We start from the raw sequence: 18058 nt of genomic DNA, 5'->3' as shown, positions 1-18058 counted from the left end.
CAGATACTTAGGAGGCTAAAGCAGGGGAATCACTTGATCCTGGTAGGCGGAGGTTGCAATGGGCCAAGATCATGCCACGGCACTCCAGCTTGGGTCACAGAGTGAGACCTCTGTCTCAAAAAAAAAAAAAAAAAAATAGCACGTGGTAAGATTATGTCAAATCCTGCAGCCACTGTAAGAACTTTGGTTTTTATTTTGAGTGAGATGGACAGGAGGTAAGTCATTACTGGGTTGTTAGTGAAGGAATGCGATCTTACGCTTTAAAATACTCATAATAGCTGCTATATTGAGAAAAGACTATAGGGAGACAACGGTAGAAACAGAAGCCTGTAAGGAACCTGCTTCAGCAGTAAAGCAAGCTATGATATTAACTTGGACCCACAGGAGAGCATTGGCAGTGGTGATATGTGTCCAATTTCTGGATGTATTTTAGATAGAGGCAGGAGACAGACAAATCTTTAGGCAAATAGGGGTGGTGAAACCTGACCTTCAAACCAAAGACAGTTTAAAGCAGAAAACCCATCTACAAGTCTTAGAAAAATCCACAGACCAGATTGAGAACCCCTCTTCCAATTCGAGTTGCTTTCCTCTGGTTGATCCCCACATTCCACCTATTTTACATTTAACTACCCTGGTTAAATGGTTTTTCACATCATTGTGCCCATCTTTGAGTGGTGGCTTTTGCATGCTAACAAACCAATCAGGACATACGCCCCCATTCTGAGCCCATAAAATCCCTGGACTCAGCCAGACCAGGGGACTGCCCACCTTTAGATGGTGGGGGGGAAAGGACTACCTGACTTTGGGTAAGGGGGTTGTTCAATCTGGGTCATTCTCTGCTGAGAACTGCCTCTTCACTCAATAAAACTCTTTGCCTTGCTCACCCACTGGCTGTCAGTGTAACCTCATTCTTCTTGGACATGGGACAAGAACTTGGGACCTGCCAAATGGTGAGTGTGAATAGAGCTGTAGGCCTATAGCACTCCCTTCCCACTCACCAAGCAATGAGAGAAGGAGCTGCTTGGTTCCACATGCCCCCTTTAGTCAGGCTGCAGATGGTGGAACTAAAAGAGCTATTAACACACTCCCATCCACCTGGTATCTCCGAGTTTTTAGGCACCACCATGTCCCCTTTGTCTGGACAGTGGAGTCACTTGTGACATGCCTGGTCCAGCTGCAAGCCCCACATGGAGCATGCACCTGTGCCAGCACTTGGAGCCACCAGCTGGACTACATGCTCACTCATTCACACACCCCCTCACTCTGCAGGCTGAGCACACAGTCACAGTGGCCACAGGATCCAGGTCAGGTTGCAAGCCAAACAGCCCCACAGGCTGAATGGGCAGGGTACCTCCTGCCACAAGCTTGGGGCGAGCAAGTCCCAGGCAGGAGCATTGCCAGCCATCGATATATCCAAGTGGACAAACACACAGAAAAAATCCTGTGTTATTTTGAAGTCAGTGTCTTTATTGTTTCCCGAGGAATTGGATGGGGATATGAAAAGGCAAAAGAAAAAGGAATCAGATGTGATTCTATTTCTTAGTCTGAGCAACAGAAAGGATGAAGTACAGTGTGGAAGACTGGGAATGCAGAAAGGTTTTGAGGTGGAGGGAGTCGAGGCACTGGATTTTCAACCTGCTAAACCTGATATGTGTATTAGAAAATCAAGTGGAGATACTGAATTGGCAATTGGAATATACATATCTGAAGTTCAGATGACAGATCTTTGCTAGAGATCAAATAAATAAATGGGTAAGATAAATGGGTATCATTACAATATAGATGGAATTTAAAGCCACGTGAGTAGATGGCACCACCAAGAGAAGAAATGGAAACACAGACAAAAACATGACCAAAGATTGACTACTTGGAGCTTCCAAAATTAAGAGATTGGAAAGAAGAGAAACCAGCTCATAAGACTGAGGCATAACCAATAAAATAAAATAGGTTATAGGATTCTGGAAACCAAGTACAGCTAATGCTCGACTTACGACCACGATTGGTTCCGACAGACTGGTCGTAACACGATTTGGTCTTAAGTTGAGTAAGCTATATGCACGAGGAGATAGTAGTGCTGCCGAAAGCTGGTCCACACTGTCGTACGCCCAGCTGGGCAATGTTTGCGCTGCCAGACGTGGAGCAGTCATGGCTAGCGATTGTGGTTGTAAAGTCGAATGGTCGTAAGTTGCATAGGTCGTAAGTCGATCAATACCTGTAATAAAGTATAGCAAGAAGAGAGTGTCAATTATACCAAATCCTACTGGTAGATCAAATAAGATGATGACTAAGAATTACTATAAATGTATGCTATTAAATAGATGGCATATAGTCACAGAAGATATAGCATATTAATTGCTTTTAATTATTTGTTGCTTGGTATAAGTTAAAATCATAAGAGAGAATTTGAAAGGGAGCCAGCACATACTGTGTAAAAATAATAAGTTGCTTAAGCTAAGGGAAGAGTATGGAAACCAGATTTCAGAGTCAGAAATGCCACTGAAATTTCATAAACATTCTTCTCTAACAATCAGATCTTGGGCAATTGGGTAATTCACTTAATACCTCTAACTTTTATCTCCAGAATGAGAGATGGAGCTCCTAAGGTACCTGCACCTTAACATTTTCATGATTTGAAAATAACACCCATAGTCCTAACACTCAAATTGTTCCCTCCTTTAATTTAATACACAGATTTTAAAATAAGACTTGCATTCTTAGTCTCTTGGTATTTTAGGCAAAGGAAATTGAAGCAGAAGAAATATGACTGACAAACTCATGCCTATTTTTAATCAGTTTTTCACCTTTAGGCAACATACAGTGTTTTAGTTATGATTAAACATTAAATGTTCCAGGGCTACAAATTTACTCACAAATGGTATCTTACTTCTTTTGAATAAATTGCACTTTCTCATATGCCTCTAGCTTTTTGTTATCAAGAAAAAAAGCCCTAATATTTAATCTAAAATGGCAAATTTAAACTATGTAATACTTTCAATACTGAATGTGGGTACATGTTCAGTCTCATTCATACTTTTATTGAGTTAAGTAATTGACTCACAGATTTCTGGCCATACTGCCTCCAAGAAGGCAATTGGTAGAGAGAGATGTGTGTGGTTATGAAATATCTTGGCAACAGGAAGGTCACTGTGTCCTTAGATCAAGATATTGTCTGCATCTTTGCCAGTTTATGGAATGGCTATTCTCGGCAATTCTGGACATTGAACATATGAGGTGTCAATGAGCAGCATATGGGCATTTATCAGTGTTAGCTGCCAAAGTAAGCCACCAATTTAATTTATGATCTTTTCTCTGTCTCACTTTGGTCAGAGCCAAACTGACCAGTTGGGTCCGAATAACCTTTCATGATGATTTAGCCTCACCTTTACTCTCATGGGAGCTGAAGACTCCCCCTAAGGCCTAGCTGTGACTCTCACACAGTTCAAGTCAATGTGGTCTAACCTGTAGCTAGCCCTTGGCTGCTGGAATACTGTTCCTGCCACGGTCACAAACAACTCAGCCTGGCAAGCTTCCCCACAGGTTCTCAGCTAGATTGCAAGTTCCTCCATTGGGAACAGGTAAGAAATTTGGGATCCCATCATGCTATTTAGGGATTGAGGTTAATTCAAGGAAGTTTTGTTCAAGACCTCCCTGAGCCCAATCTTGCTGTCTCCCTGGGTTCACTGCACTGTGGCTATTTTCAGTGTTCTAAAAAATGATAGAGCTAGGTACAGTGGCTCATGCCTGTAACCCCAACATTTTGAGAGGCTGATAATGAAGAATCGCTTGAGGCCAGGAGGTCAAGACCAGCCTGGTCAACATGGTGAGATCCCCTTTCTGAGAAAAAAAATATTAGCCAAACATAGTGGCACATACCTGTAGTCCCAGCTGCTCAGGAAGCTGAGGCAGGAGGATTGCTTGAGTCCAGGAGATTGAGGTTACAGTGAACTATGATCATACCACTGCATTCTAACCTGTGCAACAGAGCAAGGCCCTGTCTCAAAAAAAAAAAATGGTAGAAGCAGAAGCTGCTGTATTTTCAGTGTTCTTTTAACGTAGTTCGAGCTGAGAGAAACCTCCCCTCTATATATTGACCCATAATGAACAGTGAAATAGACTGATCACATGTGTCCCCACCTCCTTCTCCCCACTGGCCCTCATAACCCTCAGGAACCGATGGACCCTGCACTGGTTAGCACCTTTCTCTCCTGTTTCAAATGATCAACTGCACCATGTCTGTTCTTTAAATGATCATGGAGTGAGAGTTAAAAGACTTACAAAATATTCTTACTGCACAAAGTCTAGGTTTCATTACTATTTTATTGGTGTATAAATCCTATTGGGCAAGTCAGAGATGGACTTTCTCTGCATTTTTGCTTTGACAGTGTTCACACCCATTTCTACCACCCGTTGCCATGGTCAGGCAGTGGATGCTCAGTTTGATAAGGGAGAAGATACTCCACAGAGACTTGGAAAACTGAAAAATCCCTCAATGTCTTTCAAAGATTACCAGTATTGCAAAGAAACAGTAAATCAAAATAATGTATATTTTAAAATAAAACCTCATATACTATCTTCTAAAGAATTTGAGAATTCAGGAAATTAAAACTTACTCCAGATAATAATAGAACTTCCTTAGGAACAATCAGAGTGTTTGGTGGTTGAAGGACTTTGGTCCCACTAATCCTGTATGAGTTGCTGACTAAGAAAATTTACATGGAAAACCTGTGCTTCCTTTCCAGGGGACCAGAGAGGAAGGATATGCAGACCCTGCTATGGCTGCTCAGGATGCAATGGTAACTAGAACCAGTTCTCACACTGACTGCAAAAAACCTTGGTTAAAATGGGTGGGAGTGGTTCTGACACTCCTCTGGTGGCTAATATTTCAGGTCCTGTGGGAAGCGTGTCAGCAGAAGACGGGGGAGCATAAAACCATGCTGCAAATGATCCTGTGCAACAAGAGCTACCAGCAGCTGTGGCTGGGTAATTATTCACTGGGTTTCTTTCCAGCTACTCAACCTATTGTATAACAGAAAGAAGGTGGTTCACTTGAAACAAATGTGAAATATTACAAGGAAATAGAGGAAAGTCAGTTATCTCAAAGGTACTTATTTTGAATTTTTAAATAAGATATGCCCTATTTAATGACATTACTAAGGAATAAATATTTCCTTATTGTGTTTTCCAATAACTGAGTGATGTAACTTTCAAATACTGAGCATTTAAAAAATTATCTCTGTATTTGATGGAGTACTTATTCAAATATATTAGCTATTTCCTATTAGGTATATTATATGTTGTCTTGCAAAGTATGTAGTAAATATGGTTTAACCTGTCAATACTGCGTCAAGGCCATTATTACTGATGTCATCATTTCTGCAATATTGAGAGAAAGTTTTTGGTCTTAGAGGGTGCACTCATGTTAGTTTGCACTTTGTTTGACATTCCCTAAACTACTATATCATTCTTTTTCCCTCATTTAAAAAAAATTTTGTTTTTTCTATATAAAACACACGAATGCTGACAATTTTCAACAGATGTGCTACTCTAACCCAATCCCATATCTAGACCCTACAAGTCATTAAGAGGCATTACCTTTCGTAATGGTAATTATAGCAATAATAAGAAGACATCTCCTTGCTTCTGATTTTCTGTAAGAATATTTGAAATCTAAAGTTGCCTAGAATACAGTCAGATAACTAAGTTATTGAAATAAGGAATCTTACTTTAATACAATTCTAAATTAGTAAACCTTAGTCTACACCCATAAAGTTGATTTCATATTTCTCAGAATATTCTTTATTGATATCACAACCACTATTTTAATCATCACAGAGAGGACTTTTACACTTAATTCTCATATTTAAGCTCAAGTAGGAAGTTTGCTGTTGACATGTCTATTATGTATGTCTTAAATAACTGGTTTGTAAATAATGGCTAGTGTGCTTCTTCTCCATGTAAATCAGCAGTGAGTTAGTGGGTCCCACTGGAGGTGGTATTTGTCCCCCAGGAGAAGAGAATAATGGCAGGCCTTTGAAGTTCAAGATTTATGCTGCCTCTACTAAGAGTGTTTGTATTTGTTTCCATTGTATTTACACTAAACATAATTGATTGCAGTAGTGTTTTAAATTATTTTATGGAAAATATAAACTTTCACTATGTGTAACAATGTAATTAATGTTTGTATTATAAATTTATAATATATAAAAATCTCCTTTGAGTTACATCAATTTGTTGAAGTTTTCCAGGAATTTCAAAATATTTCTGGGCAAGACATGGTAGATGCCATTAATGAATGCTATGATGGATACTTTCAGGAGCTGCTAGTTGCAATTGGTAAGTAATAAATTATTGGAAGCACAGCAGACATTTTCTTTTGCAATAAATGCTGAGTGGCTCTGATTGAACTAGAGGTGCATGAATAAGCTCCTGATGGAGTCATTTTCCCTTGAATTTTATTATTTAAAAGAATGTAAACTCCACAGGGGAAGAGTACATCAGCTACCAATAAAATGCACCACCTGGCAACCTGGTGACTTGAACGAACTGATACCCTTCCCTGACAGCTACTTCAACTTTCATATCAGAAAACACATCATTCTCAGATATTTTCTCTTTAGAATTGGCTTCTCACACTGTTCAATCCATTTTATCTTTACTGACTTCCATTCCCTGGCTCAAGAGCAGATAAATACTTAACAGTGTGGTTTTCTTCTATTCAGAAGGAAAAGGATTTTTTAGTCACCATTACTAATAAATTTGGCTTTAGGAGTAAATCCTACCGTAAAAGAGATTTCCCAAGTAGTGATTTTCCTCAGGCTATTGTGACAGTGACACACCTCCTGCTTAGAGGATAAAACAGCGCTATTTATCCAGAAAAACTGCAATAGAACTACCTTTGCGAGGTGAGAGCACACATTGCAGGGATAATCAAAGCGGATCATTGTAAAATATCCATCGCAGGCATAGTCAAGTAATCACTTAGCTACTAGTTGGATAAATGAATATTGTGATTTTCCATCCTTGAACGGCAGAGGCACACATGGGTATGAGAGCTGAGAGAAAAAGGAATTTTTGTAACTTATCTAGTAAAGAAGTCTCAATCTAGGGTTCCATGAAAATGGTTTGATGGAACCCCTAAAAGAGGATGCAAGAAATGACTATTAATATCTGTGTGTTTCTTCTGAGAATGTCACATTTATTCCAGAAAATTCTCTACAAAATTTAATAACTACATATCACATCAAAATCCTTCATTTTATAAACAATGCCTAAGGAAATTGACTGTCTCAAATGATTAACAACAAAGTTATGACTAAAACTCATAATATTCGAATCTCAGGATAGCTTCCTTTCCACGATAGACTACTGCCACAAAGCGGTGAGCATAAGAGAGGAAGTGGCGGACATTAAAAATACTGGGAAACATTCCAACTGATTGATTCACTCAGTAGACATTTATCGAGCACCTACTGTTCTAGACACGGACTTAGGCACTGCAGTTAGAGCAGTGAAACAAGAAAAACCACAAAAGTCGCTGTCTTCAAGGAACTTATGATGAATAGTGACTCAAGAGTGAGTACGAGGCTTGTGTATTAAAAATGAAAGAAAAGATGAGGATATAATCTCACAATCTAAAATAATTACTTAAACTACCAGGGAAACACTGTTAACAATGATTTTCTTCTGGCTAGAAATTATAGCCTCTCATACATTACCCATTCATGTATTTATTTGTTAACCTATTCAAATAAACACTACTGAATGTTTATGATCATCAACTGATTTCCAGGAAGGATAACTGTTGACCGGTGCTAGGCTGTTCTAATGCCTTAGCAGTTTTTATTAGATGACTTTTAAAACTAGGCTAGACCAGCTGTGGCCCATATAATTTCTCCAGGTTTAGAGACTTCAGGTTTACTCACAAAGCTATAAGTTACTAAAAATAGTATTCAAATCTACGAATGCATTATATGGGAGCTATGTCATATTGAATCCTACAATAATAATAATCTATAATAGTTGTAATAACCTAGCTCTCTTTGAAGCTCTGTTGATTTAATTTTCAGATAAAGAGTTTAACATTTCCTTCACTACGCTATACTGTATGAAGAAACTAACAGAGTTCCAACAGATAGAAATTGACCAAGTGAAAATCTGCATGACTCATTATAATGTTGTTGTTTTATATTTTTTTCCTGTGGTTTATGGTGTTATCATTACTGTAAGTGTTGAAATTATAATACAATGTAAGAATTGTAACAGGAAAAGTGTTATTGTTTCTCAAATTCTGAAGAAAATGTATGTTTTCACTCTTGATGTTTCTTCTTTTCTCTCTGATTTCTCCTAGTTCTCTGTGTTCGAGACAAACCAGCCTACTTTGCATATAGATTATATAGTGCAATCCATGTAAGTAAGACTTATATGTTTTCAAAATTTCTCCAGAAATTGTGTCCGTTTTCTCAAAGGATTAATTTTACTTCCATCATTTAAATATTCATTACCATTTTGGAACTTGTATGTACAAAGAAAATACACCCAACTGAAAAAAAAGGTTTAGAAACCAAAAATAAGACATATCAGATTAAAATAATGCTATGCTTTTGTATCAAATTTAGGGAACCAAAAAGTATGGGTCTTTGGGGTTTATCTCCCAGTGTGATTTAGAATTATTTCACATCTGCAGAAACTGGTAAATTCAAATGTTTTTGTATATTTCCAGAGACCACCCACATCAGACCTATGTAAGTACAAAACATATGATATCAAGCAGAAAATGTCAAAACATTATAAACTCTCAGCAAGAAATTGCTACATTCCTGAAGTTTCAATACAAAAAATTATGTCAATGAGTATTTTTAAATATTGTGTTATTTTCAAAAGGTATTTGAAGTGATAACAAGAAAACCATAAACTCTACATCTATTTTTGTAATTAAATGGGAATGTTTTCATACTTTAGTGTGTTATTCATTCACAGAGATTTTGGAGCATTCATTTTTAAAAAAACAAACACTTAAGTGCATCACATAATGCATACCTTATCCATATGTACATGAAACATAGTTAGAAAAAGAAAGTTTCATACAGATAATTATACATGTCATAACCTTGAAAACGCAAATAAAAGAATTAAACACAATCCAACAACACAGTAGTTTTAATAACCAGTTTTATCTTCAGAGTAAATTTAACAGATATACTTCTTAAAAGTAGCCAGCATGCTGGGAAAATATGCTAATAATCAGGAATATTTCATTTTATATCCTCTGCAGTGTATTTTCTCATTTACGCAAAGGAAGAACCTGTGTAATGCCAGAACACAAAAGAAAGATCAGTGCTCACAGTCTTGCTTCTCTTTTATTCTATATTCTAGGAGAAACAGTTGATTTGATTAAACATTTACTTGAAATAGTGTATTTGCAAATCCATTAGGACAATTTCAGCTATTTCTTTCTCAAAGACTCAACCACTACAACAACAGTATGAAGCTTCATTTGTGAATGAGTATGGGAAAGTAATCACTATTACCTTGATTACAATTATGCACAAATTCAAGGCTACTTATTCTAATAATAAATAAAAAGCACATCTTTGCTGTGTGTGCTATAAGGCAGAAAGAAGGTACGCGTGCTTACAAATAGTTTGTAGGTAGACAGAAGAATTGCATATTCAAGTAATGTAATTTTTAATACATGAAGACCTCAAATGTCAAATATTTGTCAAAAAGCTACTTTAATCACCCCTAAACCAAAGCTATATCCTGTGTTATTCTCCAGCTCATTCTAAGTGAATGTTCTATAATTTAAATTCGAATATTTGGTTAGATCATTCATTTTAACCACCTCAAATTATGAGAGGTTTATTAATGATATGTTTGCTGGCCACTAGATGTCACATTTACTCCATTTGGAAAGACATTTTGAAACTAATTTTTTAGGGTGTAGTATTTCTGGGGCTAGCATACAGACATTGATGTTGTATTTTTCTGCATTTGAATTTAAATCAGCAACTATTTGACGCACCTAGAATTCTAATTTCTACAATTTCTCAATAATGACCTGAAAATAAAGTTAAAATATTATTGATTTCTTAGACAAATCGATGTCCATCTGACAGAGTTCAGAATGTCTTCCTCTCGAAGGAAGAATTCTTACCTAGAAGGACCACAGAATCTGATTTGCCATTTCTAATGCAGCATGAGCAGGACAGTGGGAAGGCTGACAAGGCTAAAAAGGAGGAGTATCTATTGTAGAATCAGGGTGAAATGATAAGGGTCAGAGTCAAGGTTGTGGCACTGAAATAGAGAGCACAGGCATTTAGAAAATAGAAGAGAGTAAGTCACTTTCAGCATGCAGTAAGGGACAGGGAGAAGTGAAAGAAACGACTCAGGATCCAAGCCACGCCCTGTGTGGCCAGTGATGCCAGTGTTTGGGGAACTCGGAAAGAAGAGAAAATGACTACAGAAAAGGGGCGAGGCCACTTGGGACGGAATGACTTTCAAGACGCCGTCTTCTCATTTCCCCCACTTTTCTGTATCTTTTAGGACTTTGGTTTCCATAATAAAACTGTGATCAGGATTCTAATTGCCAGAAGTGAAATAGACCTGCTGACCATAAGGAAACGATACAAAGAGCGATATGGAAAATCCCTGTTTCATGATATCAAAGTAAGTTTCCTATACGTGGTTTATTTTGACCCATTTTATCCTTTTGGAAACTGAGATAAAAGCTCTCATTCAATAACTTCATAGCAGAGTCTAAAAAGTTAGCTATTCAGACACGGGTAGCTTAGAAAACTCTTTACCTCAATGACAGAATGTATTTCTCTTTGATGTGTTTTACCCAGAAGCATTGATGCAGTCATGCAAAATATTCATTCCCCATAATTGTGCTTAAAGAGCTAATGTCTGAAGTATGATCAGGCTCAGGAAAAATATATATTGCAAAAGGCTGCGTTAACTGTGAAGAGGTTTCTTAAATCAGTTCAGCTCTCCTCTCATGTTGTCATAGGAGTCAGGGCAGTCGGTCAGATATCATAAACGGCTAATTCGGAGGGACTTAGTGACCCTAGCTATGTACAACTCTGCATATCCTTAGCCCTTTAGCCCTTGAAAGGCAAAGGACCAATGAATCAGTACTAAACAAGCCAATTTTTTCCTTCTGATACTTTTATACTTCACCCTGCATTTTGATAACACCTAACAAAGAATTCTCAGAATATATATGACCATTACATAACTGAGAGCCTAGTGTAAAATAAAAATAAGTTTAAAGAATTTCAAGCCAAACACAGGGACATGAGACTATCTCTTAAATTCTATTTTGCGCAGAGCTAAGAGCTGTTACCTTGTTCACATTGTTTTCTACTGAAATTTTTAATTGCAAGAAGCAGTGCTTTGTTTATTGAAAGAGTAATCTAGATGCAATCTAAGGCCCAAGAGACTACACAAGACAGAAGGCTTGGTAGGCCCCTGGAGAGCTAAAATGGTTTCCAGGAGGAAGAGTTGATGGAGCAGTTAAGAGAAATCTTATTCCTTCGTCTTTGATAAAACTCTCCTACAGCCATCTTCAAAACCCTAAACTCTTTTAGTGATAATAAGCATTTCCCATGGACAAATGCAGGACATAATTCATTTTCCAAATGAATAAAATTGGTTCTTAGGCACTTATTATAATTAATCACAACCACCTCAAAGTCTGCTAATATGAAAATGTAATTAGTGCAACTTTACCATGTACATTTAAAGCACTGAATTACAATTACATGACTTGGTGCCAAAGCACCTTTATATGAAAGTTGATATTTAACAAAGAGATATTTTATAATAATATTAATTACTATCATTGATTTTGGAAAATTTAGAAATTAGAGAAAACCATTACAAAAAAATTAAAATTGCCTTAATTTTCTACGGATAACCATTAATAAAATTTTATTCTGCTATGGTCTGAATGTTTGTGTCTCCCCAAAATGTATCTGCTGAAATTCTAATTCCAAAGTGATATTAGCAGGTGGGGATCTTTGGGAGGTGATTAAGTTATGAGGGTAAGGCCCATGAACAGGATTAGTGTCCTTATAATATAGGCCGAAGAGAACACCTTTGTCCCTTCTGCCATGTGAGCTTAGAATGAGAAGAAGTCTGTCTATAAAAAATGGGCACTCAGCAGGCACCAGATCTGCTTGATCTTGGCCTTGCCAGCCTCTAGAACTGTCAGAAATCAATTCTTATTGTTTATAAATCACCTAGTTTATGATGTTTTTGTCATAGCTACCTGAAGACACAAAGACAGTTTCTTTCAGTCACTCTCTAAATATATATAAATAATAATATGTTTTGCTATGTAAAAGAGTATTTTTATTGAATCATGGTATTCTGTTGTATAAGCTATAAAGTACACAAACTACCACACATTATTGTACGTTGATTTTCAGTGTTTCACTATTATACATAATATTATAGTATATGTATTTCTAGCATAAAACTGTGCTTATCAATGATGGATAGTAACTTTCTTAATATATATTTCTTGAGGTAGAATTACTGCTACATTAATAATTACAAACCTTTTTAAATCTTTTGGGACACATTAGTTCTCTCTTTACATTCTACATGCACATATAATTATAATATTAATATTAGGACATGTCTTCCTAAAGTTGAGGAGAATATTTAATTCTAAGGTAAGTTATTGTTCTTATAAATACACATTCAGGTTCAAGCAACTTTATATAAACCACATACTACTGACTCTAACCAGAGTACTATTCTTCAACAACTTCCACTGGGAATAGTATTTAGGAAATGTTAAATCTTTAGATGAGAAAAGTAAGTGATTTTAGAAAGGCTAATGGTCCATGGCTCTTTCCTAGGGTAGTTCAGAGGAATTATGCTTCCTTTTTAGAACTACTGTGACATAATATTTCAAATATATTTTTTTATTTTCAGAATTTTGCTTCAGGACATTATAAGAAAGCACTGCTTGCCATCTGTGCTGGTGATGCTGAGGATTACTAAAATGAAGAGGACTTGGAGCACAATGCACTCCTCTTTCTAGACACGTCTACACAGATTTTCTCATAAATTTGTACTCTTCATGGCACTATAACAAAACTATACAATCATATTTTCTCTATCTTTGAAATTATTCTAAGCCAAAGAAAACTATGAATGAAAGTATGTGATACTAAATTTGCCTATTATCTAATCAGCAATTAAATAAATTGTGCATGATGGAATAATAGAAAAATTTCATTGAAATAGATTTTATTTAAATATGAACCATGAACAACCTACAACAAGGCTGTTTTTATCATGATTTGAAAGACCAAGGAAAATGTAGCATAACCATCCTTATTTGGGGAATTTTTTAGGCTCCTGTACAATTACAATAAATCTAAAGTGATTATCTAAATCAGGCTTTAAAAATAAGTAAAGATATAAAACAGCAAAATGCAGCCAGATATATGCTTGCCTGGATTAGGTGGATAAGAGATTTGGATGTAAAAATTGTGTGTGTGTGTGTGTGTTTGACTTCCAGCTATTTTTTTGAGACAGTACTTAAACAACTACTTGCCCAAGCTATACAAGAAAGATCATTTCTCTCTGTTTTTATCTTCACCTTTTAACAGCAGCCTCAATTACTTTAGGCAGTTAATACATGCTTTGTGCCATCAGTAGAGCATGATCTCTCCTGTCTCTCAAGGTTCAGAAAGTTAGGAGTGACAAAGGAAAAATATTCACTGAGATCAGACTTGGGGGATAACCTAAACTGATGCCACAGTCTAGCCAAGGCTGAAAGCAGAGGCAGGATGGGTGAGTGTAACCTGGAACCAAAAGGAAGAAAATTATCATCCTGAAAACACATGAAAGTATAAAATTTACTAGTAAAGCAAACACACGAATAAGGAAGAGAAAGGAGTCAAACAGTATCACCACCAAAAAACACCAAATCACAAGAATAAACAGACAGAAAAAAAAGAAGAAGCAAAGAATATACAAAACAACTGGTAAACAACATTATAACAGGAACAAAACCTCATATATCAGTAATAATCTTGAATATAAACACCTTAAGTTCTCCACTTAAAAGATATACACTGGCTGAAAGGATAAAACAGATTCAACTAATATGCTGCCCACCAGAAATACACTTCACCTGTAAAGACACATACAGACTGAAAATAAAGCTATGGAAAAGAGATTTCAAGCAAACAGAAATGCAAAGCAAGCAGGAGTAGCTATATTTATATTACATAAAATAGACTTTATATCAAAAAGTAAAAATAAGACAACATAGGTCATTACATAATGATAAAGGTATCAATCCAGTAAAAGGAAATAACAATTCTAAATATATATGTACCCAACATTAGAGCACCCACATTCAGAGAGTAAATACTACCATATCTAAACACAGAGATAAACTCCAATACAGTAATGTTGCAAGAATTCAACCCCCATCCTTAGCTTTAGGCAGATCATTTAGAAATAAAATCAACAAAGAAACATTGGATTTCAACTGCAGTTTAGGGCTGGGCATGGTAGCCCATGCCTGTAGTCTCAGCTACTTGGGAGGCTAAAGTAGGAGGATTGCTTGAGCCCAAGAGATTGAGGCTGCAGTGAACTGTAGTCACACCACTGCAGTCCAGCCTGGGCAACAGAGTGAGACCCTGTCTCAAAAAATAAATGAATAAGTAAATTGCACTTTATACCAAATGGACCTAACACGTATTTATAGAACATTTTCTATAACAACTACAGAAGACACATTCTTCTAATCAGCACATGCAACATTCTCCAGGAAGGATTGTATGTTAGACCATAAAACAAGTCCCAGTAATTTTTTTAAAAATTAAAATCATATCAAGCATCTTTTCAAGATACAATGAAATAAAACTAAAAATATATAAGAAGAAGTTTGGTGTGTATACGCATAGGTGGAAACCAAATAACATGCTCCTAAGTGAACATCAAATCAGTAAAAACAGTTAAGAAAGAAATCAGAAAATTTCTTGGACAAATGAAAATGGAAACACAACATACCAAAACCTGTGTGATACAGCAAAAGCAGTGCTAAGAAGGAAGCTTACAACAATAAATAATTACATAAAGACATCTTTCAAATAAAATCTGACAATGTACCTCAAGGAACTAGAAGAGCAAAAACAAACAAATACCCAAATTAGCAGAAGAAAAGAAAAATAAAGATTAGAGCAGAACTAAATTGAGACTGAAAAAAATCAATACAAAGGATCACCAAAATGAAAAAATGGTTCTTCTAAAAAAGAATCAAAATTGATAAACTCTTGGCTACGCTAATCAAGAAGAGATACAAATAAATAAAAACAGAAATGAAAATGGAGGTATTAAAACTGATATCACAGAAATATAGAAGATGATCAAAGACTATTATGAATGCTAATAACCTGTAAAATCTAGAAGAGATGGATAAATTTCTGCAAACATAAAACCTATCAAGATTGAATTAGAAAGAAACAGAAAACAAGAAACTACCAATAATAAATAGTAAAATAGGATTAGTAATAAAATGTGTCCCAAAAAAGAAAAGACCAGGACCAAATAGATTATCTGTTGAATTCTATCAAATGTATAATGAAGAGCTTATATCAGTCTTCCACAAACTATTCCAAAAGATTGAAGAGGAGAGAATTCACCTTAATTCATTCAACAAGGCTAGCATTACCAAATGCTGATACCAAAACCAGACAAGGAAAATGACAGGCCAATACATAAAATGAACATAAATGCAAAAATCCTAAACAAAATACTGTCAAACCAAATCCAACAGCACATCGAAAGGATAATACATCACAAAAAAGTGGGACTTATTCCAGGGATACCAGGATAGTTTGACATGTGCAGATGAATAAATATAATGATAAATCACATCAATAGAATGAAGGACAAAAAACAATAGCAAAAACTTGGAACCATCCCAAATGCTCATCAATGATAGACTGGATAAAGAAAATGTGGCACATATACACCATGGAATACTATGCAACCATAAAAAATATGCATCCATGTAAGCTGGAAACCATCATTCTCAGCAAATTGACACAAGAATAGAAAACCAAACACTGCATGTTCTCACTCATCAGTGGGTGTTGAACAATGAGAACACATGGACAAAGGGAGGGGAACACCACATACCAGGGCCTGTTGTGGGCCTGGGGGAGTAGGGGAGGGATAGCAGGGATTGGGGGGCAGATGAGGGGATGGATGCCACAAACCACCATGGCACATGTATACCTATATAACAAACTTTCATGTTTTGCACAAGTACCCCAGAATTTAAAGTAAAATAATAATTAAAAAAGAGATCATAGATGACACAAGCAGATGGAAAAACATTCTATGCTCATGTATTAGAAGAATCTATGTTGAAATGGCCATGCTGCCTAAAGCAATCTACAGATTCATTTTCAATGGCATTTTTTACAGAATGAGAAAAAAAACTATTCTAATATTCACATGGAACCAAAAATAAAAGCCAAAATGGGCAAAGAAATCCTAAGTAAAAACAACAAAGCCAGAGGCATCACATTACTCAAATTCAAACTATACTATAAGGCTACAGGAAACAAATCCTGGTAAAAAAAATTTTGAAAAAGACACATATACCAATGAAACATGATAAAGAATCCAGAAATAAAGCCACACCTATAGCTGTTCAATCATCAACAAAATTGACAAAAATAGACTGTAGGGAAAGGATTCCCTAATTAATAAATAATACTGGGATAGCTAGCTAGCCATATGCAGAATAATGAAACTGGACCCTTACCTTTCACCATATACAGAAAGTAACTCAACAGGGATTAAAGATTTTAGTGTAAGACCTCATAAGGCTCATAGAAGAAAACTTAGGAAACACCTATTCTGAACATCAGACTCAGGAGATAATTTATGACATAATTCTGAAAACTAATTGAAACCAAAACAAAAATTGACAAGTAGAACCTAAACCAAAGAGGTTCTGAACAGCAGAAGGAACTATCAGTGGATATACAGCCATAAAAAATGATGAGTTCATGTCCTTTGTGGGGAAATGGATGAATCTGGAAACCATCATTCTCAGCAAACTGACACAAGGACAGAAAATCAGACACCGCATGTGCTCACTCATAGGTGGGTGTTGAACAATGAGAACACATGGACACAGGGAGGGGAGCATCACACACTGGGATCCATTTTAGGGGGCTGTGGGGGACAGTGGTGGTGGGGAGGTTTGTGAGAGATAACATGGGGAGAGATGCCAGGTACAGGTGATGGGGTGATGGAGGCAGCAAACCACTTTGCCATGTATGTACCTATGCAACAATCATGAATAATCTGCACATGTACCCCAGAACCTAAAGTACAATTTAAAAAAAAAAAAAGAAAGAAAGAAAAGAAACTATCAGTAGAGGAAATGGACAAGTCACAGAATGGCAGAAGATATTCTCAAACTATGAATCCAACAAAAGTCTTATATCCAGAACTCATTAGGAACTTAATTGAACAAGCTAAAAACAAATAAACCTATAAAAATGGGCAAAAGGTACAAACAAACATTTCTCAAAGGAAGACATACAAGTGGCCAACAAATTTCCCAAATAAAGTTCCATATTTTTTTAATCATCTGAGAAATGCAAATCAAAACCACAGTGAAGTACCATTTCACACCAGTCAGAATGGCTATTATGAAAAGTCAAATAATACCAGATACTGGTGAGGCTACAGAGAAAAGGGAATGTTTATACACTGCTTATGGGATTGTAAATTAGTTCAGCCACTGTGCAAAGCAGTTTGTGGCACATATACACCATGGAATACTTTGCAGACATAAAAAAGGATGAGTTCATGTCCTTTGCAGTTCATGTCCTTTTTTAGTTTCTCAAGGAACTAAAAGCAGAGCTGCTATTCAACCTAGCAATCTCATTACTGAGTATATATTCATAGAAAAACAAATTGTTTTACCAGAAAGACACATGCACTCACATGTTCATTGCAGCTCTGTTCACAATAGCAAAGACATAGCATCAATCCCAGCACA

The 18058-nt window shown here is 36.2% G+C and overlaps 1 protein-coding gene across 2 annotated transcripts in view; it reads left to right on the top strand.

The window, feature by feature from the left end:
• Nucleotides 1-13246, top strand: part of ANXA10 (annexin A10) — a 98823-nt gene extending 85577 nt beyond the window's left edge. For both annotated transcript variants that reach the window (XM_017507569.2, XM_037731048.1), the window contains 6 exons: nucleotides 4740-4793; nucleotides 4887-4980; nucleotides 6238-6333; nucleotides 8348-8406; nucleotides 10543-10665; nucleotides 12946-13246. In XM_017507569.2, coding sequence (XP_017363058.1) covers nucleotides 4740-4793; nucleotides 4887-4980; nucleotides 6238-6333; nucleotides 8348-8406; nucleotides 10543-10665; nucleotides 12946-13014 — 495 coding nt within the window. In that variant the 3' untranslated portion in view covers nucleotides 13015-13246. The remainder of the gene's footprint in view (nucleotides 1-4739; nucleotides 4794-4886; nucleotides 4981-6237; nucleotides 6334-8347; nucleotides 8407-10542; nucleotides 10666-12945) is intronic.
• Nucleotides 13247-18058: the final 4812 nt, after the last annotated feature.

The sequence above is a fragment of the Cebus imitator genome, unplaced genomic scaffold (assembly GCF_001604975.1).
Source record: "Cebus imitator isolate Cc_AM_T3 unplaced genomic scaffold, Cebus_imitator-1.0 Scaffold378, whole genome shotgun sequence".
In the NCBI taxonomy this organism is placed as follows: Eukaryota; Metazoa; Chordata; class Mammalia; order Primates; family Cebidae; genus Cebus; species Cebus imitator.
The sequence above is the reverse complement of the archived record's forward strand: the minus strand, read 5'-3'. Positions and strand labels throughout refer to the sequence as shown.